The 20,603-nt window shown below is 44.6% G+C and overlaps 1 protein-coding gene across 1 annotated transcript in view; it reads left to right on the forward strand.

Moving 5' to 3' along the window:
* The window catches only part of VPS53 (VPS53 subunit of GARP complex), a 48,501-nt gene that overhangs the window by 21,873 nt on the left and 6,025 nt on the right, over positions 1-20,603 (forward strand). Inside the window, exons 10-18 of the mRNA XM_072353630.1 lie at positions 410-552; positions 858-999; positions 2,489-2,590; positions 5,366-5,460; positions 9,167-9,409; positions 10,490-10,637; positions 10,794-10,876; positions 12,951-13,029; positions 17,068-17,216. Coding sequence (XP_072209731.1) covers positions 410-552; positions 858-999; positions 2,489-2,590; positions 5,366-5,460; positions 9,167-9,409; positions 10,490-10,637; positions 10,794-10,876; positions 12,951-13,029; positions 17,068-17,216 — 1,184 coding nt within the window. The remainder of the gene's footprint in view (positions 1-409; positions 553-857; positions 1,000-2,488; positions 2,591-5,365; positions 5,461-9,166; positions 9,410-10,489; positions 10,638-10,793; positions 10,877-12,950; positions 13,030-17,067; positions 17,217-20,603) is intronic.

Here is a 20,603-nt window from a genome sequence, read left to right on the forward strand (position 1 = left end):
CAAACCCAAAAATCTTAAAAGTAAAACAACACTAAGAGGAGGAAAAGGGGGGTGGGGGACACCAGGAAATGGATCAGTCTTTGTAGCTAATTTTTAAGCTTCTTGTCCTGATGGTGGAAACATTCCATCCTGTGCATGTTGCAAGGGCTCCTTTAGAAGTATGTAAGAACACAACCCCAGAGTTTGAAAAACAGTTGGGTTTTGGGAATCCAGGACTTCCTGCATTTTCATCCCGCTGTTCACTTGAACCTCTCTGCAAAACAAAGCGGATGGTAAGACTGAACGGATTATTATTGGGCCAAGTTTTCAGTAGTACCTTTGTGCAAGAGGGGATTTTCAGTCTGTCATGAGTCTGAGCACTTGAATTATTAGCAGCTGCTGCTGTTAAAGGTGGTGCTCTCCTTCTCAGGTTGCCTGGCTGGATAAGATCGACAGGCGCTACGCGTGGATCAAACGTCAGCTGGTGGACTATGAGGAGAAGTACGGGCGCATGTTCCCCCAGGAGTGGTGCATGACGGAGCGCATTGCTGTGGAGTTCTGCCATGTCACCAGGTAGGCTCATGGTGATCCCCAGCAGAACCACCTTCCTTGAGAAGATTGGCTTGTCTTCTGCCAAACAGGGCACAGAGTTGTGCGACTTTAAAGGTGGCGTCCAAATATCTATGTAGAATTGCCCATGGCTAAGAGCAAGAGTGAAAAAACCTGAGGAGTTGTTGAAGAGAGCATCTTAAGAATTAGCTTGATTTGTGTGATAAAAAGCATTGCTAGGGGAATAGAATGAGTTACCATCTTAAGTTTTGGATCTTTCTCTTTATAGAAACCCACGTTGTTTTTCTTGTTTTGTAACTCTTTTTCAGAACAGAGCTTGCCAAGATAATGCGTACAAGAGCAAAGGAAATTGAAGTGAAATTGCTTTTGTTTGCAATCCAGAGGACAACCAACTTTGAAGGACTTCTGGCCAAACGCTTTTCAGGCTGCACTCTGGCTGATGGCACAGTGGTAAGGGGATTTCTAAAGAGCAGACCCGCAGATTCCTAGGGGGGAGAGAAGGGCCCAACTCACACATAGCTGTGGTAGTGGGAGGCCTGAAAAGATGTCACCTGCATCTTTCCCTGGCAGGTCGAACATTTAGTGTGACTGTGCTCAGTGGGTTGTAGTTGGGAAGGCGATTGCTGACCTTAGAATGTGGCAGAGAGCATGGCATGAGGCTCACAGATTGTGTACTTTTTTGGTTCTCCTGGGCACTGCTGTTTGAAACTGAAGCCACATTGGTATGGAGAGCCACAAAATAGTCATGGTGTGGTGACTGCATCATGATATTTGTTTTCTGTGAGTTGATGACATGTTATAACCAAAAGCTGTCTCTTGTCCATTTCATGCTACCACACTTTTACCACAAGGTACCAGCTTTCAATCCCACATTCTCTTGGGTTAGTTTTTCTTGTAGGGCCATTGGTAACTTCCATTTTTCAGTGTCTCACTTGGCATATTGTAAAGGCAGAGCCAGGAGAACCTCCTTGGTGAATATCTCTGGGGTCATCTCTGTGCTTTTTCAGCCTGAAATCTCAGGCAGGTGCTCTGCCAGCTGAGTGCCCTGGGAGCATGGAGCACACGTGTGACTCAGAAGCTGCTGCTTTGAGGTTCACTGCACAGTCCAGCTGGTGTCTGGAAACCTACTTGGATGTGCTAATTCCCCCTACAAGATAAGCCTGCTGGGCCTGGTTGTTATTTGCTGTGGATCAGTAGGTGCCACTAATTAAAAAAGGAAGTCCTGTAAGGTTTTCCTCCTGGCTGAATTTAAATCTCTCAAGAATGCGGCCTTATTTTTCTGACAAATTTCATACCAAATTTGCAGCTTTAATTAGATTTACTTCACTGGTTTGTTGTTATCCCTATGGAAAAGGTAGGCACAGAAGCTTTTGTAACAGAAAAACAGAAGGGGGAGGATGTAAGTGCCTTGAATAAAAGAAAAAGAAGGGAAGTATTTCCTCTTCCCTGGATGTCTAATGGGGCCAGTGGAGGAACTGCTTATTTCCCACTAGCCCACGCCAGAATCTGTTTCCTCATGAAAAGGTGCACCCAAAGCTCTGAGCACTTGGTCCCCATTTTTAGTGCTGCTAGGCAGCTTGCTCACAGTTGAATACTTCCACAGCCCTGGCCCTTTACTAAGGAAAAGCCACAGGTCAATGCTCTGCTGCTGCTTCTTGAGCATTCTGGGCTGTGGAGTGTGGGCTTTCAGGGGGTGGAAATTTCTCATTCATCAAAATGCTCCTTCCAGGGATGATTAAGTGAGTGAGTGTGAGCACAGAGAGCTTCACAGCTCAAATGCTGAAGAGGAGGTCTGCAGTCGCCTCTGTGCTCGGAGAAGTCTGACTGCTGTACGGTACTTTGAAGGGCTCAGTAAAGCAGCACACGGCTGCGGTGTGTGGACAGGAGGCAAAGCAGGCTGTTCTCTAAGGAGCTTCCTTTTTTGGTGTGTTCTTTACAGAAGAAGCCAGAAGCACCTCCTCCTTCCACCAACCCGTTTCTAGAGGATGAAACTGGGACAGAGACAGATGAGATCGTAATTGAAAAAAGCGATACGGACAAAGTAAGTCTTCAGAGCTTTCCACTTGTCTGCCAGTCAGTCTCTGTGTCAAAATCTCTGGTGGTACCTAAGCTTTTCCAATGACATTGATTGGAAAGGTTTGTTTTCACAGCAATTAATTGAGCTCAGTTTTGGTTCCCTGGGCAGCATACTAGCTCCCAGTACGACCGATTTGCTGCGGCTCATTTCACTGAAACCAAAGCAATCTTTATTTCAGTTAATAGTGCAGGGACAGTCCCACCACGTGAGTAGGATTCTGTTCAAGCTCATGCAGCAACAGCTCAAATGTAACTGCAGGATTTCTGTTGAAGAAAGAGCATAGCTGGGTTTTCAGATCTCAGAAAGACCTCCTGCTGCATGGAGCTGCAATTCATATTTTGCCTTGTCAGCCAAGAAAATCAAGTCTGGAGTCATCAGACAGCTCGTTGAACTTTCAAATGTCAGTTTTAGGTTTTTGCTCCAAAGATAGTACTTCTAGCATTTATATTTGTGGTGTTTTTCATCCACTGTCTCTGTGTTACAGGTAACACCTAATGGCTTGTAAAAGCACTGAGTTTCCAAAGCCCTCTGCAAATGTTAAAGGAGTGAATAGTAAATGCTTTTGTTTTAATTGGCCTGGATATCAAAGCCTGAGAGCTCTCTTATTTTTTTACTCAGCAGACGGGCATTTTCTAAGCATTGAGTTCTATGTTGCTCAGGTAGACTCTTTGCTCAGTGAGTTCACAGTGTATTTCCAGGTGGTATCCTGGTTTGTGATGAGGGCTCTAGGACCTATTCTCACATCCATGTCCCAGTAATCCCTGGGGTGGTAGCTCACCTTTCAGCAGAGGTAGGTGTAATCCATCTGGGTTTTCACATAAGCAGGGCAACCTTCTGCCTTCCACCAAACACCTTGATACTTGATTTCCAAAATGCTGGTGGGTTAATGCTGGACGACTCATCTGCTGCTGACACTGGCTGAAGAAGAGAAGGGAGAGGAAGGGTTGGAGATGAGGAGTTCTGAGTGGTAGAGCTGCCCCAAGACACCAGTCCCGAGAATTCACTTGTGAGTGTAAGAGGGAACACAAGAGTGAGGGGGGGGGGGGGAAAAATCCGTGTTAAAAAGAACCTCTTTGAGTGATCCTAGCAGTTAGATTTAAACTGTTTACTTTGGATGGTAATGAAAGGAAACTGGGCCAGCTGCAGGCCTCCTTACTGTGACAACAGTAACCTTTTATTATTTCCATCAAACTCGAGGAGGAAATAGCTTAAACATCTGCAGCTCTTGGACAGGATTGCACACTCCAAAATACAGCTTCAGCGCTACTGTTAAAAGATTTAGTATTCTCTCCACCAGCCGTGCTGGGAGCAGCGTGATGCAAAGACACGCTCACTCACACAGGAAAGCAGTTATGTTTTAGGATTCGGCTCTTGCAGCCTGATAAATCATAAATGTAATGAATGGGCGACCTTGTGCTGGCACTGCCATTGCTGAGGGTTGGCGGCTGGAAGGTTTCTGTAATTACCACCTATTGTTTTCTTTCCAGCTTTGATGAGCACGTGCATCTGGCAGAAACAGGCAGGCACTGGCAGAGGGTTGGGGCAGGCACTGCTGGGCAGTGGCTTTCTCCCACAGCTGTAGGACCCCCATTCTGCAGTCCTGCTGCTGCTAGAAAGGTGAATGAAGCCAGGCTACAAGGGTTGGTCTGGCCTCCATGAAGCAGTTCTCTTGCTTTAAGTTTGCAGCCATATGTTCATATCTGTCGTGTCTTTGAGTCTTAATTATGCCTGAGAAATCTGCGCCTTGCGACTACTGCGAACAGCTCAGTGCCACCATTCCTGTTATTGAAGAGAGGATGTCCTTTAGGCTGTCTTGTTTTGCTTTTTTAATGCTTTAAAAAAAAACAACAACAAAAAAAAATCAGCTGGAAAAATCATATCTTCATTGGCTGGGAGCTGAGCCTGTCTCTTTGGAATGGAACTCTTGCCTCTCTGCACAGAGTTCTTTGCAGGCAGTGAAAAACTGTCAGCTCGCCAGCAAGCAACGAGGAGAATTGTTTGTCATCTCAAAAATGAAATGTGGCTGGAGGGCGAAGCTTAAAGCCTCTGTCCAGCCTGATGCTTCAGCATATGCATGTTTCGGCATGGGAGTAGTCCTAGTGGCTTCAGTGAGATGTGCTTGGCCACTTTACAGAGCACAGTGCTAAACTAAAACTCAACTGGATGGCTCCCAAATGGCGTATGTGCTTAATACTCTGAATGTGACTTCAGCGTGGAACTCTGCATCCCCAGAGACATGTTTTACAGTGAAAGCAATCCTGTAACGTTGCCTGGATGATTCCAAGTGCAGTAATTACATTCCGTTTATCTAAATAACATTCATTCAGATGAAGTCCGTAGTGTCAAGTTATTTTCCTTAATGTTCCAAAACAGGGATTTTTCAAGGTTACTTGCAGATAACTGCTGCATTTCATTTCAGTGGTGACTACATCTGCTTGAAGAGTGCAGTGAGGTTTCCTTATTTACAAACTGCATTAAGCTTTTATTCCCTACTGAAATCTGTTAGCACGGAGAAGCCTTTCCTTGAAGGATAGAGGGTACTTTACAAGTAAAAGAATAACTCTTTCAGAGCAAGGGAACTGGGACACACTGACCTTGTCTATGCTGCCTTTGGTTATTTGTCAACAAATTTCAGTGCTGTATTTCTGAACTCTCAGATCCTCTGTGCTGCTGAATTATGATCTCTCATAGGTCTTACAGAGCAGGTTGGAATCCAACACTGTAATTGCTTTCTTACAGCCAAAGAAGCCAAAAGTCCCGGATAATCCTTTCCATGGCATTGTTTCCAAGTGCTTTGAGCCTCACCTTTATGTGTATATCGAGTCCCAAGACAAGTGAGTAATGGCATCCTCTTCCAGTTTTGTTTGCTTTTGAGTGTGCTTTGCCGTCGCATTGTTCTGGGTTCTGTACACAAGCTGCAGAAGGTGCATTTCTTGAAAGTTTGCTTTCTGATTTTCAGTTCATGAGCAGAACTCATTGTTGGAGGGCAGTAAAGAAAAACTGAGCATTCCAAGGGCCGTGGATGTTGGTTTCAGCTGTAATTGCCAAAGCCTGCAGGAATGATGCCCGCTGCCTTTCTGCGGAAGAGGCTTAGTGTTTCTAAAATTGCTTCTGTTGCCTCTGCAATTCCCACTGCAGACACAGGGCTTCCTTCTGTCTCACATCTTCCACAAATAGTAGGTTTGCTCGTTCTGTAAAATACACAAGTGGCTCCGTGGCAGAGGAGCTTCGAGGTTTGCTTTAAAGAAAGAAGTTATTTGAGATTTTCAGATGAAAGCTGCTGTAGATGAGCTGGCTGTGAGATAGCATTATCATTGGTTGCAGATTAGGGCTTTGTCAGGGCTTTTAATCCCTAGAACCCTGCTTCATTTTCCTCTGACTTACAGCAAAATAACTTCAATGAAAGGAGCTTTCAGCTTGCAGCTCAGAGAAGTTTTTCAAACTCTCACCACATTTCTTTTTTGTGCAACTCGATTCACACCAGGATTTAAAAACCATCTCTGTGACAACTGCGGTGTCAGCTGGAAGAGGAGATAGCTGAAAAAGGTTGAGTGCAATCATTTAGTCCGGATTAGTGGCTGGAAGAATAAAATCAGACAGCTGCCTCATGTACCTACCTGTGCCCTTCTGTCTTCCATGAATTTACACACAAGTGTGCATAAGTCAAAGCTCAGTGTCCTGATTTTGTCCAAACCTTGAGATATTCATCTTGAGGCTTCTTGTGCCCCTCACACCTTTTATGCCTACTAATGAAAATTACAATTGCACACCATAGTTTGTTGTGCCGAGGTTGGGTTTCACTCTCTTGTAAAACAAAAGGAAACAGATATTTTTCTTCCTTCTCAGCGATCCAAGCACCAACTTGTTTGAATATTTCTGCCCATCTCCCTGGGGGCCATTTTAATCCCCGTTTTGGTAATTCTACCCCACTGTGCTCCCAATCCTTTCAGTTGCTTTTATTTTTTTCCTTTTCCTTCTGAATCTTGAGATGTTTTATATTAACTTTATAGCCACAGGCTGCAAGGAGTTCAAAGAGAAACTGCCACAGCATTCCCCCATGCTGCCCCGGCTGCCAAAAATTGCTTTTCTTTGATTCTTCACTCTTTTCCCCCCTTTGAAATTGTGAGGAATCTGTTACTGATGTCTGAAAATGAGGAGTTCCTTAGATAACTGTATGCTGGGGTTCTGGATAGAGGAGGCGTTGTGGCAGTTCACTCTTGGTTTAAGTCTGTGGCAGAAAGCTGCCTGCTCTTTTTCTCCTGAAATTTTTTCTCCATACCAATTGAAAGAAACACAGTGCCAAAATCTTTCAGATGTCTCCTGTTAATTTGCTATAGAAGAGCTTTAAAGATGCTGTTCTCCACTTGTAGCTGCGTTATAAATGTCAGATTTCTTTACAGTGAAGCAGATTTCGTTTTCTCCCCCACTGGGATTCAGCTCTTCTTTGTGATCTGCTGGAGCAATAGATGTGTACATGTGTGTGCTAAACCCTTCTGCTGGAGCAATGGCTCTGTCAGCTCTGCAGTGCTGAGAGGATGCAGAGCTGTGTGTAAGTGTGCTGAAGTGCTTTGTGTTCATTCAGATTGTTTAGAAAACTGGCATTTTCTCTTTGCAGCATCATGTGCAAGGAGACTTCCATAACACCCAGCCTGTGGAAAATATGCTTCCAGTGATCCAAGCTATCTCAGTGCCGTTGCCCTTCCCCCTTGCCCAACTGACACCAACTGTTCACACCACTCAACAGACTGAGTGACTGAGCATCGTGTTCTTCTTTCTGAGGAGTTGCACAGTCCGTCTTGTGATGGCCAGAGATGCAGAAAAATCACTGAATAGATTGAGTGAAATTTAGAAGAGGAATCGTAGGAATGGAAAGGCTTGGGAGGCAGAGTACAATTCTGTTCATATGATTTTGTTTCATGTTTTTTCCTGGTTAGGTTTGGACAGGTCTTGCTCCCAGCAGGTACACTACTGTTAGGAATATCGCATCTGCACTACCAGAGAACAAGGCCTTTTTGCAGAAACTATGGATTGAATACTCATTCTCTGTAGCTCTCCTGCTTTCTTTGTGCTTCCCAGTAGGTTTTTCTGCCAAATGGTTTGTGCTTCCATTGTCCAACCAACACATTCACAAAAGGCTGTCAGCCTTCACATTGTCTTTGGGCCAACTGAAACTAAGGAGAAAGAATCACTGCCGTCAGGTGGGGTGTGCACAATATCCTGATGTGTTGCTTGTTTCCACCTTGCAATAAAATGAGCTCGTGCTTTGCCTTTGCCAGGCACTTTGTCCAGGTTAGGATCAGAAGAAGCACAAAGCTCTGGCATTTCTTTCCCAGCTGTTTTGGACAGCTGCGTTTGCTTGTGCACCCCATTGACGAGACCTCGGGGGGGGGAACCAGAAAAAGGCAGATGCATTTCACTTTGCCTCAGAGTGGAGGAGAACATGTGGAGTAAACATAACGAAAAGACATTGACATTCCTCACTGTGCCTTGAGAGCCTGAAAAAAACACGTGGCTGGTGAGCGCTAAGAAAGCTCCGCTTTGTTGCACAGATGCAGAGGTAGAGATGCAGCTGTTTAATTTAGTGGGACTTTTGACAAGGGGCAAGCCACGTCTGCTTTGCTAGGGAACCTGAAGGAATGCTGCAGCTCACAGCACATGGGAGCCCTCCTGCAGCACCATCTGTGTGGTTGGCATACAGCCATGGGGGAAGGGAGATTTTGCTTCGTTTTGGTCAAGTACAATCAATGCTTCAGTTCAGTGTTCAATTGCTTGTGCCAGCGTAGAGATCTATCGTGTCAGTTTAGCAGCCTGATGGTTTTACAGTTCTAATGGGAACTGTGTATTTGTGGAATCAGAGCTGCAAGAAGTCCTCAAAGCAGAAAGCAGCCTTCAAGAAAGAGGCTACCTGAATAGCTTCTGAGCCTAGTTCAAGCTTGAGAATCTTGCTTCACACTTTGGAGCCCTGGCATTACCAGCACAGCTCTGTAGATTAGCTTGGCCCAGGCAGATCATCTGTGGTAGGAGCTCATCCTTTTCGTATAGCAATCTGTATGTTTACAGAGAAAGAGTCACATTGCCTTTTCCTTCTGGACCTCTGCCATACTTAGAAGCCTTTATGTCGCTGTGAAACAGTGGAGAGAAGCTTACTGTTGCCTAAAGTCCACAGTGTTTGAGTTTGAGGACCAGCTTATAATAAATCACTGGAGACAGTAGTAGGTGGTTTCAAGCAGAACCATATGATGGCTAATGGTGTGCCATCTCAAGCACATCCCTTTGAAAGCTGAATTGAATTTGAATTCTGGAAGCCACTGATCTGTGAAGTTTGGCTGCTGTTTCTGCTGGTGCCGGGAATTAAACCTGAGCATGATCTTCATGCACTTCCATCAAATGCACCATTGCAGTCCTCATTGCTGCACGAGGGCTTGTGCTGAGATGAGAACGGGCTGTAATACTGGACTGCTAGAATGTGTTTATTGGTGTCATAAGACAGGGCATCTCCCCAACATTTTCAAGTATCTTTCCATTGTTTCTCTGTGACAGAAATCTCAGTGAGCTGATCGACAGGTTTGTGGCTGACTTCAAGGCCCAAGGGCCTCCCAAGCCCAACGTGGATGAAGGAGGAGCCGTCCTGCCCAGCTGTGCAGACCTCTTTGTGTACTACAAGAAGTGCATGGTGCAGTGCTCCCAGCTCAGCACAGGTGAACCGATGATAGCCTTGACCACCATCTTCCAGAAGTACCTTCGGGAATATGCCTGGAAAATCCTGTCTGGCAACCTGCCCAAGTGAGTTGAGCTTCCCAAATGCTGCAGCACAGTCTGGTGAGACCTTCCAGTGAGGAGCAGATACTTTGTGAAGATAATTAACAAATACAGGCTTGTTAACACTTAGTTTTTGCTGTCACAGAAATCACATAGCAGCAGTGTGGCTACGTTTACAGTAAGGGACCAAATGGTCACTCATGGCATTGGGTTTCTTTGTTCATTTTGTTTTAAGGGTTACTAGAAGTTTGGCTTTGAGATACAGTCACCTTAACTACAGATAACTTTGTGTGCTATTTGCCATCTTCAGTTTGTTTCCTTGTAAACCTGGAACCATCAGAATGAGTTTTATGAAGCCAGTGAAGTCTTTCACAGAGGGTTGCATCCGAAGAAGTGGAAAGATAAATGTAATGTGCATTCTCCATCAGACATCAGTTGCATTCTTTGTGCACATATTTTTGGTGTGCTCCATTTTTGCTGTCCAAGATAAATAGTGATGTCCTATTTTTTTTAATGGATTTGGATTATTAATCGTTGAGGGGTAGGGAATTTCTTGACTCTGAACTATTAGAGTTGTTTCTTTGTTGATACACAGCAGTTAATCACTGGAGCAGAGTAGGAGAAAGCTACATTTTCTATCATCTACTGTGTTGATATCATCAGTTTTTTAAAAATGTGTTACCAAAGTTTCAAATGTGTGTTGACATCTGTTTGGTATTGAGAAGATAAATACGAGAGGGAACCCGATAGGCACTGAGATTTTCCTGTAATCTTTAATTAGATTTTGAGTAACTGACAGTGAAGGTGAAGTTAGCTGGAGAAAGCTGCATTCAATCTACATCCTCACCTAACATGTTGTGAATAAGTGAATTGTCCTTTTGCCTGAAGTTTTCCTATCAAGTTCTGTCTTTCTAAAAGACACTCCCTAACCAAAATAGCAATTGCATGTTTGATGCACGAAGAATTACACAGTGCCCTTTGTTGCGTGAGGCATTGGACTTGATGGTCATGAAGACTTTTTATGGCACTGAAATCTAGGAAGTCGTTTTGCAGCGTGTATCTGTGTACACATGAAAACCTTACAGCTTTTGTCTTTTTATCCAGGACAACTAGCAGCAGTGGTGGGCTCACCATCACTAGTTTGCTGAAAGAAAAGGAAGGCTCTGAAGTGGCCAAGTTTACTTTAGAAGAGCTCTGCCTCATTTGCAGCATCCTTAGTACCGCAGAGTACTGCTTGGCAACCACGCAGCAGGTGAGCTTTTCTCTCTAGCACTTCTGAAGTGACACCCAGGGTTCATTGACTGAGTTGTGGATGCAGTTTGATCACAGCTTAGGTTTTAAGAAGCTGACTTTTCCAGGATGCAAGTTGGAATCCTCATCTTTCTGTTGCTTTTTTGTTTTCTAACAGTTGGAAGAGAAACTCAAAGAAAAAGTGGATGCAAGTCTGGTGGAGAGAATCAACCTGACAGGAGAGACAGACACTTTCAGCATGTATGTAGAGCTGATGCATCCTCCCACAGTGTATCAAACATCCTCGTTTGTCAGCCAGGTGGTGCTGGTGTAATATAACCCAAAAATCCCCGTGTCATAGGACCCACCCAGACATGCAGTCTAGGTCTAGGCATTTCCTCAGTGAAGGAATGGTCCGGAGCTGCAGTACTACAGACATCAGATGTAGTTGTTCCCTATCATCCCAGCCAAAGGAACGAGAGCACTGGAAAGAGGAGAGGAAATAGTGAGTTTCCATTTGAAACATCATTTGCATCTTGGCAGCTCTGTGAGGTAGCTGTTACATTTCAGAAAAGGAAGCTATTTCAGTACATTCCTTCCTGCTTGAACTTCCCACTGTTAATCAGCAGCCTTGTCAGTATGATCAAACCCTGTTTCAGATGACATAAAGGACTGATTCAATCTTACATTCAGGGATTGTAATTGAGAGAAGATTATCATTCATTAAAATAACTTTTCATGTAATGATGCTAAAAATATTCTCCTCTAGCATCATCTGCTCTCCACTACCACCAACATATAGAATACTTTTTGAGAGAAGTAAATTGAGGCAAAAAAAAACACATTGTTTTGCCTCATGTCACACAAAAGCAAACCTTGGCAAAGATGGGGAAATAAGCTGGATTGCCAGTTCTCCCTTAATCGAAGATTCAGCCCCAGTAGCAGCAAGATTATGGGTTTTTTTCAGAAGACTTCCTTCCTGTGATAGCTCTTGTCTCACTCCAGTGGGCAGGATCTACTGAATCTCCATCCAGGTTTTTCACGTGGTCTTGGGCTCCATTCCATGCTGCACACTCCCTTTCCTCTAGATAATTCTCAGACCTTTTTAAGAGTGAATCCCTGACTGCAAACTAGGGCTGCTGTGTCTTCTGAGCCAAGGCAAGCAAGGTAACTGGGAGCAGAAATCAAATAACACCATACAATGGAATTTTTTCCTAGCAAGAACAAGGCAAGAGTGAATTTTGCATTTCCTCGTGTCTTGTCAGGAGCTATTTTGTGTCACTGCTCAGTTTCAGCAGTGGCTGCCATGCAATGAAGTTGGTCCTAGGCAACTAATACTGCATGTTTTGGAAGCTGCTTTAACGTACAGCCTGTATTTGCTGTTTTTAGACATCTTTAAACTGTCAGGCCTGATGTGATGTATCTTGTAGCAAAGACCTTTTAATTGAGGTTCAGTCTGTTCCAGAGGAGAGCACTTTGTTCAGTCTGCTGTCAGTTTAAGTCATAGCTATAAAACTCTCTTTGGCTTTCGCTCCTTCAACATCAAACGAGTTGTTTCTCCTGAGATTTGACATCCTGTTACTCAGGGTCATAAAGAAAACAAAATGTTGCTGCTTATGTACCTTGGGAAGGGTTTATTTCATCACAGATAGCGTGGAGCTACCACAAACACTTTAACAGCAGCAGGCTCGGAGGGTTTTACCTGCTTAGTAGGTAAGCATTTTTGAAGGGAGGCTCCTCTTGAAGCTCAACAAAGGGAAAATGACTGTCCTTTAAATCTGTGCCCTGCTCTGTTGTGAGGCTACAGATGGCCTTTAGAGCCCCTTTGAAGTCCCAAACTTTGTAGGCTCTGTTAGAATGCAGGCTGCTTGCTTATGGCCTGGGCTTCCCTCTCTACAAGCTCCTACGTATCTGCCTGGAATTGTATGGGTTTCATTCCCTGTTGCTGAAGTACTGCTCAGTGCTGTCTGGAGCAAAGGTTTCGAGTGGCTTCCAGCATAACAAGCATCAAAGCTCCTGTGGCTTGTTGTGATGCATTGCATTTACAGCACGTTTGCTGCTTTACAGCAGGTGTGTTTATTTTGAAGTGCAGGCAAATAGGTTTCTCTCCCCATTTGCAATCTTTTGGTCAGCTATAAAAATGTCCTCTCTTGTGCAGCTCCTGATGAACAGCATACAGATTTTCCTGGGTTCTTTTCGGTACAAGTTGTAGCCATATGTGAATTCACAACATAATGCCAAATTTGTCTAATAGGTTTTCTTCCTTCCACAGCCAAAGAAACCAGTTCTGACACTGAATGCTATCCTAAAACTTATGCTTGTTTTTTTCCCCCAGTGTGATTTCCAACAGCATACAGCTGCTAGTGCAGGACCTGGACGCAGCCTGTGACCCTGCCCTGACTGCTATGAGCAAGGTAAGGCTGGATTTGTCTGGGGGAGAGGTAATCTTAACATGCACATCATTTACTTAGAGGTCTTGTTTGTTGCAATTGCTTGATTTCCTTCTTTATGCTGAGTCTTATCCATATATATATATATAAAGCTTATATATATATACATACATATATATATATACAAAGCTTATTGCTTCTTGAAGCAGCAATTACTGTAGCTATAAATACATCTTTCACTCCAAAACTTAGAATTCATGTTACAGCTTCTTTTGCAGCACATTAAACACACAAACAACTGAATACTTTGTGTATGTATCTCAGACTCCTCAGTGCTAACGCTAGTGAGAGTCCTTAAGATGCAGAGAGCTTTTTTGAGCATTTCAGATGTACATTCTTGTTTGCTGCCTTGCTTGTTGACTGCTGGTTTGTGGAGGCAGTCAGAGGGTAACATGGAATTGGGGTATTGAGCCCTATTGCTTCTGTGCTCATCCTGAGGATGTACGGAGCCATTCCTAGACAGGCCCACATGAGCAGAGCTGAAGGATTTGGTCGCAGTTACGCTGTTGGCTTTTATGTGTTTGAAATGCAGAGCTGTCTTTTCTTGCCAAAGTATTGTGAAAACCCATAGGGCTCTAGACAAAGGTGAAGACAACAAAAGCGAATTGAACTTTTTGTTTTTATATCAGAGATATTAAATGGAGATCTCCGTTTTGTTAGGATCGTGCCTTGCTGCCATGAATTTTACTAACTTTTTGCTTTATGATGTATTCCAGCTGTCACTAGTCCCACCACCCCCAGCTAATCTTGGAAGTGGAATGTGCAAGAGAGCTTGCACGTGTTCCCCACAGAAAGGGGTGTTTTTTTCCCAGTAAAACAACACCATTAGGAAGGGCTCAGCGCTTCAGGTGTCGCTTGTTTGCTATGACAGTTCTTTAGATCCTCCTGAACCCACCCAGCATAGCAGTGCTGGAATCACTCGGCTCTGTTTATACCCAAGTAAACCACAGCCTTGGGAAAGCAGCAGCTGGTGAGCCATTTATTTTTGTCTTTGGAAAACTAGTAAGATGCAGCATATGTGACGGGACTGTTGATTTATAAACAAGCGAAGTGCTATGAAATTAACTAAATAAATACTTGTCACTCGTGCATGCATTCCCTTATTCATTTTATATGAGTTTTACTAGACCTGGGTTTGGTGCAAGAGTTTTTCCCTCACCCTTTTCTCTTTCTTTAACATTTGGAAGTGTGAAACCTCAGTCTGTATTAAAATGCTGTTGGGCTGACCCATCCCAGGTTTCTGTAACGTGAAGGTGTGTCTGTCTCAAGGCTGCTGCTCCATTAGGACTCTCCTGTTGTTCAGTTCCTTCTCATTTACTTCGCTCTAATATCCAGCCCTGAATGCCCAGGACTGACCACTGCTGATCCTTTCTGGGAATCCGATGTACATTTGTGAATAGGTGATGGAAATTCTGCCAAGCAATGGCTTGCTGCCACACAGCACTTCTTGTGGATAACAAGGCGCTGTGTACGTGTTGTGGCATTCAATTACCTGGTGTGCTTTTTAATAGTTGGGATGAGGAGCGGGTAATCTGCAGGAGGTAATTTTGCCCCAGTTAAGCTTATGGATTGCACAGGATAAGGTTTCATTTATTTGCAGAATTAAACATTGATTTATATGTAAAACTGCACGCATAACGGGGACTGGGGAATATTTTAGTGACTCGAGTAGATCTCTTGCTGCTTTTAGATTTTGCTGAAAACCTTCTGGCACAGCTGTAATTTCCCACTTCCTTACAATGGAATGGACAGCAGCAAGCCTTTAAAAGCACTGCTTTTAATATCTCCAACACATACAAGGAAAACCCAAGAGCAGAGCGATCAGAGCTGCCAGCTGCTAATTAAAGTCAACATGAGCACTTTGCAAGCCTGGATCCAGATGCTTCCTGCCCCCTGCCTTCACCTTGCTGCCTCCTTCTGCACTGACCCGGGGCTGTGGGTGCTCCCTGTGCCCAGTAATGCTGAGCTGGCAGTGGGATGCTGCACGGGGAGATGTGGTTCATCCCCAGTGAACCCACAGAGTGACCTGTTTTGCTGCAGACACAGGATCTGGTGGTTCCTCTGCTTTCATCCCCTGGGTGATTTTCAGCTAGTGTATGTAAACTATGTGGATATCCCAAGAAAAACATGGGATGGGGGAAAAAGAGGTATAAATTGAAAATGTCAGGAACAAAGCTTTACCAGAAGAGTCGGGCTCATATTTCTTTTGATGACTTTTCAGTATGCGTATGATTTCTTGCATTGCAGCTACTGGGTTGGTTTTGGTTTTTTTTGCTGGTAAAATGCACACGCAAAGAACTATTTTTACTGTCCATGCTTTAAAAGTCTTGGTTGTAAAGTATTTGCTTTTGGAGTGAAAGCCAACAAAATGAAAAAGGTTATTCTGTTGTTGCTGTAATCATTCAGCTCAGCAGTCCCTTCCCACTTTCTGGCTATTCCTACATATGGGGATATTCATCTAGAACTGCTGTCTGCTGAGAAGGGCCAGCACTGAGAATGCCCAAGTCCTTTAGGAAGATAAATACTGAGTATTTTCTTCAGGAGTTGGATATTAGGAAGTACTTCTTCTCAGAGCAGTGCTGCAGTGGCACAGCTGCCCAGGGAGGGGGAATGTCCCCATCCCTCAAGGTGTTCCAGGTCTGTGGGGATATGGCGGGTTGGCCCTGGGGCTCTGAGAGGTCTTTTCTGTTGTATGAAGCAGTTGTCTGCTGAGCAGCCTTCCAGAGAAAAGGAAGCATTTAAGCCTGCAGAGCAGGTGATAGGAGAAATATCCCTTCTGAGTATGCGGCTCCTGGGAGATGAGCAGTCTGGGTTGTTGGTTGGTTTACATAAGGACAGACTTGGTAGGATGCGTGCAGACTGTCAGACACTGTGGTTTTGTAAAGAATTTGGCTTCTTTTGCCTGTTAACTCGCTGCTGCTGCATGTTGTTTGGATGGGATTGAATCAACTGGGTGGCGGGGGACAAAGGAGCTGTAATTAAATTAAAAACAGGAATGAAAAAACCTCTTTACATGCAAAATTCAGAACTCGAGGAGGAATATTTGAGAACAAATGTCCAGTCAAAAGAAAAAATAATCACCTTCTGCATCTGTCCAATAGTCTGTCCTGATGGTCACATTTTCCTCCTGTTCCATCTCCAGCAGAGCTCCATGGAGCATCGTGCGGGGTGCAGCACCTTTGAACAGCAGCCATGCTGGGGGCACTTTGCTTGCGTTCCTCATTGAGACTCAGTGTTGTTTGCAGGTGTTTTGCCAGGGCCATCAAGGTCCAACCCAAATGCTTCTTTTTTCCAACACCTCACACTGTGTTCTCCCCATGTCTTTTTCACACAGAGCTCTGAGAAAGCCAACAGAGTCACACATCTGGCTGACAGGGGATGGTCTGTTGTGTTTCTGCTGACAGTAAACGAAAACAAAATGAGAGCTTGAGTGATTTTTTTTTCCTTCTATGCTTGGGCTGAGCTGAAGTTGGCATCCCAACTGGTACACTGAAAGTATTGCAGTGCGAGCTGTATTGCTCTACGGTGTTTTGGACTTTGTTTCTACCTCTTCCACCTATCTGTCATCAGTCTCTCCAGTATTAAAGCCTTGGCTGCCATGCAGGAATCCAGACTTTGCAAGCTTGCAGTTATTTTCTCAAATGCCTGTAATCAGGATTTTTATGGGCATTTCATCCCAAAAAACTGGGAGCTGTTAAATATTAAGGCAGCCTAGGGTGCTCCAAAAACCACTTCTAGTGCTGGTATTTCCCATTACCAGTCATAATCTCTCTGCTCCGGTGCAAAAAGGGCTGTTCTGGGTTTTCCTTCTTTGTATTTGTTCTATTTTTGCATAGTCAATACAGTGACGAGGGATGTGACCTCGATGGTGGTGAACTGCAGAGACAGTCTCTTGATAATTCCCCAGAGATCCTTCTGTGCAGGAAGCCTGTACAGTTTTCCTTACGTATTGCTTGAATCCTGGTGAGCTGAACTGCTTGTTTTTATCCCCTCTTTGTGCAGATGCAGTGGCAGAATGTAGAACACGTTGGTGACCAGAGTCCTTACGTCACCTCAGTGATTCTCCACATCAAGCAGAACGTCCCCATCATCCGTGACAACCTGGCGTCCACCAGAAAGTATTTCACTCAGTTCTGTATAAAGTTTGCAAAGTAAGTTACCAACACGGCACAGAATTCCTTTGGTTTTCACCAGTCTTGTCTGTGCATGACCATTGTTTGTTTCCTAATGTGCAGGCAGTGCTTGGGTGAAGATCCTTACCATCCAAGCACATGGGGTAGGGCAGCAAATGCCTGCAGGTTGCTGGCAAAGTTAAAAGATCCTTCAATTTCATGTCTCAGGAAAGGTCTGGAAATGTCATAACCCCCAAAATACAAATGTCCAAGTGTCTCCTGGGCAAATTGTTTGATACTGTGAAAGTAACTGGAAAATGAGACAGAAAATTCCTCTTGCCTTTATATTCGGGGCTGGGGGTGTAGTGCTCGAGCACTTCTGGAAATCTAAACTGTGAAGCTATGTATCCAAAACTAAAATTCAGTTCTCTGGGAAGATGCTTTCAACTCTTCCTTGCTTGCCTGAGGCCAGCTGAGCTCTGCACAGAGGAGGCACAGGAGGAGTTGGCCCACTGTGGTTGCATGTGGCTATCCTGATAGAACCTTGGGAGCAGCACCATACGTATCATGTGTCTCCCTTTAAAATACTTTAACATTTCATTCAACCATAATAAGCTAATCATCCTGAAATAAACCGTATGGCCTGGCAGTTACTGTGTGGGTTTGAGAGCAGCGCTCCAGTTCCTGCTTCAGCAGGAAAAGCTGCAGTAGGCTCTCCTGAGAACCATTAGCTTTCGCAGCGGGGAGGCTGGCCTCAGAGTTTCAATCCCCCTTTCTATCTCTGGGTACTCATTAGTTTGCATTAAGGAGCAGTTACTGATAAATCATATTATGACATTGGCCATAATCACTGTTTGAAAAGCTGTCCCAGTGAAAATGTATTGCACTTAAGCCTTTTATGTGGTTACGCTTGAATTTTATATTGCTCACATAGTGATAAATAATAATAGAAAAAAAATTTACTCAGCTGTTCACAGCACACTCATAATACCTCAGCTTAGTTGTCTCCCTTTTAACGTTATTGCTAAGCACATACCCAGTAAGCTCTGGATAAAATACCTCACTCTCACATATGAGAGGAGTCCAGATCTGAAGTGTGTGCCTTCATCAGAGCTTATTCCATGGAACGCCACAGAAAGTTGCATTCTGTATATGTTAATGCCTGCATCTTTGTGACCTGCCAGCCACTTCTCAGCTCTGATGGATTGCATTGAGGGCTGGGGTTGAGTTACAGGACCACGGGGGAGGAGGCTTCTAAAGTCACCAAATTTAAAAGGGAGATGTGAGCCAAGTCTGGAAGCAGAAGAATTACCGTCAGGAATTGCATCAGTCCTCTCATCTCATCTGTCATTTTTGCTTGGTTTTGACCCATGTGAAACCCTCGCTGCCCTGAATTAGCAAGAGGCGTGCAGCAGCGGGCCCTGGGGGTTACATGAAGGAGGGCTGCAGCGAGGAGCTCTGTTGGTTTGAAAGCAGAAGGCTGAGCTCAGCCTGGGCGAGTCCACACGGGCTGGGCATGGCATAGTGCAGCACTGCGGTGACGCAGTGACACCGGGCTGCTTGGGATGACATCCCATCATTGCTCATCTCCCTGCCTGCCCTGCTCTGCACATCAGTGTGGGGGATTGGGAAAACACAGGCTGAGCCCCTCCCATTGAATGGGAGCCTCTTGCATGCTGTGATTTCTGTGCTTTAGGTTCCTCATCTGCTTTGTTGTTACACTGGGGACTTGCCTGCTTCGATGGATTCGGTTTTACAGCCGAAGCTGTAAATGATTTCTGGCATCCAGTGGAGCTCTGTGGATGTGCAGGGAGTTAAAGGCGTTCAGAGCACAAAACTCTGTGCTGAGCACTCACTGCTGAACGTGCACGTATCGCTCACGTTGGGTTTGCCTGCAAGAGCCAAACTCCGAGTCCTACACAAGAAAGTCGAGTGATATTTTATTTCCTTTTTTCCACTTAAATGCAACTGCTCTTAAAAAGAAAAAAAGAAAAAGCCTAAAAAAAACCAGAGCAGCCCTTGGATCTCATGGTTTGTCTCGTCTGTCCTGCCGGAGCTGAAAAGCTGTTTCCAATAAGACAGCATGAAATAACAGGCATGCAGGGATGGAAGGTCGCTTTCTCCTTCTGTACTGATTGTGGGTGGCCATCCTAAAAGGCCTGGGAATAGTTTTATGTGAGGCAGAGTGCTGGCTGTGGGATACCACGTGGTTATACGGTGCTAAAAAGTTTCTCATGCACAACGTGAGCATCAGCTCCATGCCTGACCTTACAGAGAGCACGAGCATTGGACCCACATGCAGATCAAAGGTACCGGAACCTTCTGTGTTCTTCCTCTTGGACACACTGCTGCACCCGGAGCTGCTGGCGTTGCCTGAGCTCCAGCTGTGCTCAGCACTCACTAATTGCCCTGTGGGAGTCATTCACATACCTGAAAAATGGACTTCTAAGGTATAAACCTACCTCCAAAGCTATCTCGAAATGCTTTATTACAGGAGGAGACGGGGCTTGTTTTTCTCCTCTTATTTACATTCTCTTGCCAAGGCTGTTTCTCCAGTGGCCAAATTCGAAGTTGTTTGGGGCAGCCCAGTAGCTGGTGCTCAGCAATGGTTTGATCTTGTTCTACTTGATGCCTCTCCAGGAAAGGATGATTCAGTGAGAGAGGTCACAGCTGTGTTTGAGTGAAGGGAAAGGGAAAGAGATTTTGCTTGAGAAGGCTTTTCCTTGAGCCATTTCATGCTCTTTGCTTCGCAGCTTGGCATGTTCTATGCCCGAGTTATGCTTTTGTCATTCGTTCATGAGAAAGGGTGAAAAATAAAAGTCCTGGCATGGAAAAGAGGTGTCAGGACAAACAAGATGCTGGCCGTGCTCCTTCCCGAGTCTGAAAAAGAGTAAAATAGGAGAATGGTGTTTTCCTTTTCACAAAGCTTTGTGCTGTCCTGACTGTGTTGGCTGGAAGCTCTCTGGAAGGATGCCGTCCTGTGTGTGTCCCTACAGACCTCCAGCTCTGGCTGGACCTCAAGTTCAGTTTGTAATATGCATGTTATGGAATTACTAGTGTGCAGTAAAATGTCAGTTCTGGATACAATCTAGATGCTTCCACTCCGTGTCCATGAATAGCTGTACTAATCCTGGTGTATAGAACATACCATAGTTTGTTTGCTTGTTCTCCAACTTGTGCTGTAGTACTTCATATGTAATTTATAGCAGTTCATTTATGTGCAGCTTCTCAATTTAATGATCATCGTGGATTAAAGCTGAATAATTACTTTCTGTTTATTATTCTTAGCGTGACTAGAGTCAGCTAGAGAACCATGCACCACTGTGCCTTTGTGGAAAGCCATGTGCTGTTGTGGTCCCGCATGCTTTGTTAGCCCAGCACCCCATATGATCCAAGTACTGACTTTAATTGTCAATTTGTGTCTCT

This window comes from Excalfactoria chinensis, chromosome 19 (genome assembly GCF_039878825.1).
Source record: "Excalfactoria chinensis isolate bCotChi1 chromosome 19, bCotChi1.hap2, whole genome shotgun sequence".
NCBI classification, from domain to species: Eukaryota; Metazoa; Chordata; class Aves; order Galliformes; family Phasianidae; genus Excalfactoria; species Excalfactoria chinensis.